The following is a 10,164-nucleotide window of genomic DNA, read 5'->3' on the forward strand; positions in this document are numbered from 1 at the left end:
GTTGTTTGGATGAAAAGACGGCTCACCATGAGCAAGATGGAAACACCCAATCTCTCTTGGGTTAACAGAGGAAGGGATTCAATGACTTAGGGAATCCAGGACTTACACAGGTGGCTCCCCAGACAAGCAGGTCTCTAGCCACAGACAAAATTATACTTCCTGGGTTCTAGGGCTTTGGAACTGAGACTGAGTCACACGACTGGCATCCAGACATTATTCTTGGCCCTTGGCCTTATTCTATTGATTCTTAATTCTTCATTATTCTTCATCAGTCTCTCAACTTCATATGCAAGCACAAATACAGACAAGAAATCAAGTTAGATAATTTCAATTTATTGCAGTTGAGGATACATAAGGAGAATCACAAGTACACTAATATTTCATTACACTATGCTTCATTGAGAGGGAGAATGGTTATGGAGCAAAGGACGAAGCCTAGATGGAGAGATGTGCATTAGGGAGTCTCTGCAGAGAAGTTGTTCTGCAGGACGACCATTTGGGGCACTGGAAGGGTGAGAGCGTGCCAGTGTGTGCCCATCCATGGTGGATGTGTGATAAAAGACAGAGAGGGAGCCCAGCGCCCCAAATGGACGTCTCACTCTCTCACGGGTCCCTTTTCTTTAGGCTAGAGACAGAAGCAACTCTCCTTCTTTTAAAAATAAAAACAGCAAGAGCAACAAAACCATTTTGCCTCACTTAATTTCTCTTTACGCTCTTCTATTCAGTCTCCCGTCTTATTGCCCCATCCCCCCACCCGGTCTCTCTCTCCAAACACTTTTGCAAATCTTTTACTCCTCTGCTCGTCGCACCCCTGTATGGAATGCCTCTGAGCCCACATTCATTTATTTTGCTGTTTTCTCTTCCCCATCTCTTGGCATACCCGGAGTTTATATGACACTGTGGACTTTTTCCCAAGCCTCCATGTTCCATCTCTAATGGTTAGTTATTTTCTCTTGGATTCACTTTTCTCTACTTTGGGCTACCTGCTGTCCACTGTTTTGCGATGCACTTTTTTTAAAAAAAACTAATTCTGATGTCTTCTAGATTTTATCCTAACTTTTTCACTTGGATTATAAGCATGTGAAGTTTAACTTGGCTTCACTTTATCTCCAAAATAATTCTTAGAGTGTTAACCTGCCTCACCTAATAATGAGCTCTCCTATAATCAAACTAATCCTCTATCATCAAATTGTATTTTTAATACAGCGTTGGATGCTAGCAAGGCCCTTTCCCACTGCATTTCCCTTTGTCTCCTCAAGATAAGAATCTAAAACAGGGTTTCACTTACATCTATCTGTGCATCTCCAAACCTCGTATTTCTGAACTCCAATCTTTTTTCCAACATGACTAGGTGTCCTCGTTTCATCTTAGACTCAAATGATGTGTGAGTCAAACCATTGCCTACTTACTTTATTCTCTAACTTGTTAGCAAGATCTCCTAGTTTCTTTTGGTAGACCTTTTCCTACATGTTTTAGATATGATCATTTCTCTCCTTTACCACTGAATTCATTTCAATATACATCTCCATTATTCTTCCTTCATCACCAATGTCCTACTAAATGTTCTTTCCACATATAGGTTTTCTGTTTTTACCTATCTCACCAGATACTGGGTCACTGAATAAAACTCCCTACCACCTCTTCACCAGTCTGCACACACTATTGAACTACACTGTGTCAGCGAATGAACAGGTGATTCAAGCAACATATTTTTATAAAACTCCGTGTCTTTGAAAGAATATACTGCCACTGAGGGAGTGTAGTATATTTGGATATAGAAAATTACATATCATGTAAGTTACATGTGTATATGGATGTGGGTACAGGTAAGCAGGTGCCTATCATACATAACTGTAGCTATTAGGAACTCTAAAAATAACTAAGAACTAAATATCATCAAACTGTCAAAGTTTAGCTCACTCTCAGCCCAGCCTCCTTCTTGTTTTCCATTTTTGCAGAGTTATACAGTAAAGTCCTGGTGATCAGGTTGGTTTCCCAGAGTGACGACTTTGATATCACAACACAAAACAAGAAATGTATCCACAAATGGGAGAGTGATGGTAGTTAGTAGATCAGAAACAATAAAAACAAAATATTGTCATCTGCAGGACAAATCAAATGTAAAATGAAAAGACTGCATTGAGAATAGAAATTTTGCCAAGAGTCTTTTAAAGATTTTGGCTTTCTGGACTCTTTACTGTGAATCAAAATGTTCAGGACACATGACTCCTATGAACTCATGGGAGAAGACATTTCTATTTTGTCTTCCAACTCACTGTAAATTGGTGAATAAATGTTTAATTCTTCATAGAGACGATCATCTGGAACCTGAAAAGGAAAAAATTATTGCAAATCAATCACCAAGAACTGTCCATTTCTAGAAGCCCTGTTCTAGAGGCTCACCTCCTTTCCTCCTGTCTTCCCAAATCTCCTCCCTCTCCTTCTCCTTCTTCTCTTCCTCCTCCCCTCCTCCTCTCCTTTTCTCTTTCACTCTCTCTCTCTCCCTTCCTCCCTCCCTCCTTCCCTCAGCCCTCCATTCTAACTATTCCCTCCATCTCCAGAAAACCACACCATATCAGCTGGCCAACTGGACCCAAAAAACATCATGTCAGTCAACGACAAGTCTGTGAGATTTGGGCAGTGTCTAGGCTTTGGTTCATCTGCTGTCCTATCTATCTTTGGAGAAAAGTGATTTTAAAAAGTGGCCAGAGTGGAATGCATCAGGAAAGTGGACACAGTGGGTTTCATCTGGCAGATTTGACTGTGCCTCCATATCTGATTCTCACCAAAGGTGTAACAGATGGGTGAGCCCGTGGAAATGCAAGTGCAGTCATGAATTAGGACATAAAAAAGCATGAGACTTTAGAGAAGTGAAAGGGGGAAAGTCAAGAAGAAAGAGAAAAAGCAGGGACAAGTCTAAAGATTTTCTTCTGAACAAAATTGAAGACAGACATGCTGCCTGCACATCCGTCTTTCACTTAACCCATTTGAGGCACCAAGATTTCTAAAATTATAAAGATCCTCTTTCCCTAACCTGATATCATTTTTGCTAGTTCTGAGTATAAAATAAGATTTAAAACTTAATATTTGAAAACAAAAATCAGTGAAATTTTGAGAAACAATTTTCCCAGGGAAAAAAAAAGGCCCCACCTCCCCAGCCCCAGAAAAAAACCCTCAGGGCATAGTTTTAAGGGGTAAATCACATTTCTTAGCCTCTCATTCAGGATTTCATGTCAGGCCTCTTCATACCTTATCTCCTTTGAATTCTTCTCCAATCCCGTAGATTGTGAGCGACATGGCGCTGCCAAAACCCAGGATGGTGAGAAACAGCATCATTGCCACAATTTCCTATCAAACAACCACCAAAGAGATGGTTACGTGACAGGCGTCCCAAGAGTTCACTCCCTATAGCAGCCCCTCTCTTTCTCCTCCCCCTACATGATCATCTCTTGTAAAGTGACACATATGTGGAAAAACCAGGAGGCAGGGAGTTTCGACCTTGAGGGGTCTGACCAGGAGTGGGGAGGGCCATCGGCTTCTCCTTGGACTGCATGGACCTGAAGAACACTACCTCCTGAGATGGAGGTCCCCAAAAAGGATTTGTGTTGGTGGGGAAGGGAAACAGGTTTCCTGCTTGGATGGGGACCCAGACTCTTAGACGTTTCCCAAGAAATACCTACGGTGGTAAAAGAAGCCACAAAGCAGCTGTCATCCTCACGAATTTTCTCACACTGGCTGATATAAGCCCAGCTGTTGCTCAGGTTGAGGATCAGGATGATGATCCCTGCTCCGGCAGCTACGCTGCTGACAGCATTCGCTCCCAAGCGTCCTCTCACCTGTCAGTCAAGAAGGCCATTCAGTCCCGGGCTTGCACCTGCCCGCACATTCACTGCGCTGCCTGGCATTTAGACCCAGTTGCATCTCACAAACTCTGGATCAAATTTTCAGTTAAAGGGAGGAATCTTGAAAATCTCATCATTGCTTAATAAGCATCTATTACTTTCTTGCTGGCACTGCTTTCAAGAGGAGCAGCACCCGGACTGGGGATGCTCAGGGGTGGAGCACACGCTTCAAAAACCCGAGGCCCAGGTTTGATTCTCATCACCCCACACAAACAAACACAAAGGCATGGAGGCGTTTATCATATGCTCAAATACTACCCATAATTGGAAGCTAATTATTTATTTGATCATGTGATATATTTAAATATTTACAATATATAATATGTAATATATGGGACTTTTTTGCAAACTTAGGTCAAGGCAATCAGACTTCTTTATATGTTTCCAATTATTCTATCCAACCCAAAGTAGACTGGGAAAAAAAAATCACATACCCACACTCACTATAAGACAGCAGCTGAAGCTGTGTCTCCCTCAAGATCCTACAATTCCATTTTCTTACCTTCCCAGGGAGGAGTAAAAAAGAGTTGCAACTCACCAGATACACTCTATTTTTCTTTTCAGATATAATTGACAAAAGTCCAGAGATAGCGAACTGTTCAAAAGGGAAGGAAAAATAAAAACATGGGTCTGTGCTCTCTACAGTGTCCCTTTCCTCCCATTCTCCAAAAACGAAGTAAAATCTTGAGTATGCTATAAAGCTATCTCTTAAAGTTCCACTCAAGACCAATGTTTCTTATTTCCTATAAAGTGCTTCTCAAAGTTAAATGTGAATATGAATCATGTGTGTCTTGATAGAATCTAGGTTCCTATTCCTGAGATCCTTCATTTTTACCTGGCTTCCAGGTGAGGCTGACTTTGATGTTCCTGGGTCACCCTTAGAGTAGCAGCAGCATCTGGTGCATGAGGTCTGTTCTAACATACCCTCACTTCATTGTGACTTTGGTGTGTGTGCATCCTCTGTGTTGCACTGACATCTCCCTCAGGCAAGAAATACTGCAGCACCTACGTCTCCAGAGTCTGGAGAACATCCTGCAGTCTCGTAGTCATTCCAAAATGTGCACGAGGAAAGGCTCAGCAAAAACAGAAGTGGAGAACACAGTCTCTAAAAGATTTCAGATTGTCTTGGGTTGCACAACACTTAATGAGCTAAATGCTTGCAATGCAAAGATGGTAGAGAAAATTTTCAAATAAAATATGGTAGAGGTTCAAGGTGATTCTTAAATTAGGATCTGAGTACTATGGATTTAGCAGAGTGTCAAACTAATGTGATATTTTTTAGGGTTAATATATCTTCCTGTGAACATACCAACACATGCTGGCGTTGATGCAAAAACAACATAAATAATTGCACACTAATTATGGGAGGAGAAGGAACATGGTAAAGAGAACATACGGTATGGTTTCAGTTACATAAAGCTCTAGACAGTGCAAATTTAGTTACAGGTCTAGAAAGTGCTTGAGGATGGCAGGACAGGAAGTAGAGGCAGGCAGGGAAGGGCTCTGGAGAAGTTCAAGGCAACTTTTGGAAAAGATAGACACACTCATCCTATTGATGGGCTGACATTTTAATGTGTGTGTATCTATGAGTCAAACTCGTCAGATTGTAAATGTGTGCAATCCATTGTTCATCACATATACTTCCATTAAATTATATGTTCTTGTGACCTCATTCAGCCACCTATTTTATGAAGTCTATTGGTTAAAAGGAATACAATGAGAAAGTCCCGAAAAGCATTCCTAGGACATAGTAGAAGTTCATCAAATACCTGCTAACCTTCTTTACTTTGCCTCAGCAATCCCCCTCTCTACCACCTCCTTCATAAAGATAACTTCTTAAATTGTTTTTAAATTAGCAGATAAAATTTTATGTAGTCATTGTGTAACTTTATTGATGAATAGTGCTAGGGATATTTTCAAGGAATTGGATTCTGGAAGTATGGGTTCAATTTCTATGAACTAAAACTCCCTGGGGCAAGTCATTTAACTTTAATTCGTCAGGTTTCTCATCTGATAAAAGCATGCTAAATGTTTTTCACACAATTTAATGTAATAAGACCCCTTTATTGTTATAATTAGTGAGCACATATACAAAAAGGTGCTTCACAAACTGCAAATACATGTATCTATGATGTATATATATGTGAATAATCCTATTATCTTAATGTTGTAGATAAATAATTAGTTGGAAATGAATAAAAGAAGATCTTTATTTGGTGTTATTTCAATAACAATTATAAATATATACTCACAAGTACTGCTCCCCAGAATGGGTACCCTGCTTTAAATGATGAAAACACTTCTTCATCAAAGTCTGAAATATCAAGTACGGAGAAGACAATTGTTCCAAAACAAAGGCATATAGCACCAATCAGAATCTGTGTTACCTAGAGAAAAATGCATGAGTTTTATGAAGTTGGAAGATATTTTCCCAGGATTGTAGCCATTTTCTTGTCATAGAGACCCAATATGAGAAACAGCTTTGGTATCTTAGTCTGTCCAAATGTGAGTCTCTTCAGTAATCCCCTGGCTACTGTAAGAACTGAACTGATATAAGTACAGTCTAAAGTGTGAATGGCCAATGCATGTTTCCTATAGCTTTATTTAAGTAGTCATGATGGACATCAGCAATTGTTCCTTCCAAGTAAAGACAGAGATTATGAATCCTTCACTCCTATTGGTTATTCTTGTCCCCCTAATTTAAAGTCTTCTAAGGGAATGTTTCTCTCTTCCCAAGAGGGCCCAACTAGCTTCAACTGTTCATCTTCAAGGACTTTTAGAAGACTCCTCACTCCTCGTGAACCCAAGTGAGGAAACAGCTGATGGAACCACGTTCTCTTTCCTAGAGCCAACCTTTACTCAGGCTGAGACTTCTCAGCTCACTCACTCACCCCCAGGAATTCCAGTTCTCTCTTCAAAAATGTCAGCCATGTCTGCTGTGGTGGGGATGTGGCTGACGTCCCCTGCTGGGGACTATCACCAGGAGATGCTTCCAAGACCTCGATTTCAGGTGCACTGTGAAATTTAACAGAAATTCAGTCGTCGGGAAATTCTCTAGCTCCCTGTACCAAGTCTTTCACTGACAGAAAGCAGTTTCGTTTATTTACTTTTCAAAACAACCTTCCAATTGAAATCTTCATGGTAATGATTAAGACATGAAAGCTCAGAGGATCCAAGTACCTTGTAGGGGGTGCCAGTCTAGCTCAGGCGCTGGTAAGAGCCGCTGAGTCAGGACCCAGACCCCGGGAATTGGGTAGGAGCAGACTTGTGGCGCGCAGTCTGCAAACTCGTTTATTGAAGGAAAAACCATACATTTTATAGACTTTTAGCCCAATCACAATGTGCCACGGGGGATCAGACCACCAGGCCCCTAGACAGTTTCCCTTGCTAACACTAGGTCAATCTGGGGGCAGTTGTTTACTTTCCTAAGTGGTCAGAGCAGAATGCTCCTCTCTGCAAGTTTATACACTTCAGACATTAGCTGCTGTGAGCCAAGAACTAGGATTTCTCCCAAAAGTACCTGAATCAAGACAACTTCAAAACTGTCTGCATGATCAGATGAAATATAATAGGACAAAAAACCATGTCAAGTATTCTTACTCTTAATGCAGGTTTACTATCAAACTCTTCACCATTCATCTATGTTTATTAATAAAACAGAAATACCAAAATAGATATGTTTACTTTGCATCTCACAGTCCTTGTAGCATAGAAATGCACCTGAATGTGTTTTGTCCATGACACAAAAAACTTCCTGTGCACTGAGGACAGTAAAGAAATGTGTGCAAAGGGCTGGTGGGAACTCTACTCCTATTTTCCTCTTTGGAGCAGGATACCACAGTTTAAGGGTCACATGGCCAACCACAGGAGGTCATTTTGTAAAGCTTCTGTCCCCAGGACATATCAGGCACAGAGGTAAGAGATCTACATAAGTAGTCGAACTCCCCTGTCCTATACCCAAACCCTGAGCCTCCGGTGTTAGAAAACCTGTGATTCCCAGTTCACAAGCTGAGTGAAAACCTCCTTCCCCACCAGTTAGAAAAGAACCACTGGGAAAGTAGAGCAAATAGTGCCTCTAAACCCAACATATTAATCAAACTAGATGAGCCCATGAAATGGCTTCTATCTGCCCAGCATGGTGACCTTCTCTAGCCTGATGGGTGAGAATAGAAAAAAGCAATAATTGCAACCCTTGCTTACCTGGAAGACCCATGTGGATTTGGAAGAGCAAGATCTGCCCTGCTCTGATTTTCTTGGTCCATTTCTTCCTGAACTCAGCGACCCAGGAGTGAGGAATATGGTTACATGGAGGCTTGGTGGACTTCCTCTGAGTGTGTGGACTTGAGAGGCCGTTAAAATGGCTTGACTCCAAACACCGATGATTATCTTCATACGCAAGCCATTTGCCCAGCAGATTAAGTTTCACAGCTGATTAGGACCCACGGTGTCTTTCTTGTTAGAATTAATAGCGAACTTGAGAATCCTAGTGAAGAGGGAATATGAAAAGTGAGCAAATTTGAGACTTCTGGAACAGAATTCTGCCAGGATCCACAGAACCTAAAACAGGAAACATTTTAGTGGGGATTGAGATGGTACCAGAGAATTGCAGAACAGAAAGAGGCGTGGGTGACTCTTTTCTGGAATTTTCTCCATTTGTGTCTATGTCCGAATTCCTCCAGTCGCACCTTTGAAAAGTCCAACTTCCCTGTCTAATGCACACCTGGCTTCATGTGCCGGCTCAAGGCCGAAGCAGTTTTTGTGACTGTTAGTCTCTGAATCCTCAGATCTGTTTCTGACTTCACTATCTATTCTGTCTCTTTCTGTCTTTTGACCAGTATTTACGTAACTGTCCACACCAGGTAGTCTTGGAAACCACCTGCTGGACAGATAGAGTCCTAACTGCTGTGAACCTTGCTTGGTAGGGTGTGACGGCTGAGACGTTTTCGCACTGAAGTCTCCACGGCCTCCTAAACCATGCAACTGTGCTGCTCAGATCTTTGCAACGGTAAGAACGTGATGATAGAAACACTGGGGTAGATGAACTTGATTTAAAAATCCCATGAACAAGTCTGAATAGTGTGGATCTAAGCCACATGCCTAAGTTAGGAGAATACAGCCAAACCAATGCACGCATTCTAATACCATAAATAGCTATGCCGGAGCAAAAGGAGTAAGGGCAATTCACAGAAGGTAGGTATGGCTTATATTTGGGTTTAATTGTAGACATAACCTTGAATGAATGGCTTTTAATAAACTGCAAGAGACTTCACATTACATCCTAATCACCGGTGCTGTTCTCCTGGGGTGTAGCAAAGTTTTTCAAGAGAACTAATAACATTTGCAAGAACAGACTCCAAAGGACCTATCTTTCATAACAATATTTTACTGACCCAGAGGCTATCTTTCCACCGTGTCTGCAGGAATGGGTGGACCTAACAAATACACTGCTTGAATTAAGAAATAAAACTTACTCACTTACACATTCTTTCAAAATGAACAGTGCTTCATGCCAGGTATTGATGTTATCACCGAGTGGCACACAGGCCGGCTCCAACCCTGCCTACCCCACAACCTAGCAGAGCAGAACAAAGATAAATGATGTAATATTACCCAATAGGTCAGAGGTTAGAGGTTTTTGGAACACGGAGAAGAATATGACAGCTCTGTCTGATAAGGGGGACCGAGAGTCAGGGAAAGAATTCCCAGGGAAGGTAACACTTGAGACCAGATTTAAACCAAAGGACTTGAGAATTTCATTTAATTACCTACCCTCAGTGAAATGGCCCACATCTGCACGGGAAAGTTCTGAAATTGGTTATTTATGGTGTCTCCTAGGAATATACAATTTTTATTATGTGTTACAAATAATCAGAAATCAGATTTGAGAGATGGAAAGGAAACAAATTGAGAATGGTCTTTGTGTTTGGATGTGATGCTACTCTGAGAATTTTCAACAGAATCTTGCAAAATACGAATCAGAAACTGACAGGTACCTTAGGACCTCCCAACTGTTTCATATCCCGATTTTACCAGCACCTTCATCTTGTCCCTGAGACGCTCAGGACCTTCTGTGCCCTCACATTGGATCCCCACAGTCATGGTCTTTCACCTTTCCTAACAGTGAATACTGAAATACAGGACAAAAATGAATTTTGTTTTTCTTTTGGTCAGGGCAAAATTATCAAGATGAGTTTTAACCATACCTCTGCCTGCACGGAAGAGATAATTGAGCTAACCTTCCTCCCACCACATCTCTCTCCTC

The 10,164-nt window shown here is 41.3% G+C and overlaps 1 protein-coding gene across 2 annotated transcripts; it reads right to left on the reverse strand.

The window, feature by feature from the left end:
- Nucleotides 1–312: 312 nt before the first annotated feature.
- Ms4a2 (membrane spanning 4-domains A2) lies at nt 313–9,401 on the reverse strand. Of its 2 annotated transcripts, none has more exons than XM_047518055.1 (8): nt 9,382–9,401; nt 8,103–8,385; nt 6,794–6,917; nt 6,155–6,289; nt 4,441–4,497; nt 3,681–3,836; nt 3,250–3,348; nt 313–2,328 (listed from the first exon to the last, which is right to left on the reverse strand). In XM_047518055.1, exons 2-8 carry the CDS (start codon nt 8,162–8,164, stop codon nt 2,230–2,232), a joined length of 732 nt encoding a protein of 243 aa, XP_047374011.1. In that variant the 5' UTR covers nt 8,165–8,385; nt 9,382–9,401; the 3' UTR covers nt 313–2,229. The 2 variants fall into 2 exon arrangements, with proteins under 2 accessions (XP_047374011.1, XP_047374009.1); XM_047518053.1 differs by lacking the exon at nt 9,382–9,401 and adding an exon at nt 8,499–8,642.
- Between the last annotated feature and the right edge of the window lie 763 nt (nt 9,402–10,164).

Source organism: Sciurus carolinensis, chromosome 11 (genome assembly GCF_902686445.1).
Source record: "Sciurus carolinensis chromosome 11, mSciCar1.2, whole genome shotgun sequence".
Lineage (NCBI taxonomy): Eukaryota > Metazoa > Chordata > Mammalia > Rodentia > Sciuridae > Sciurus > Sciurus carolinensis.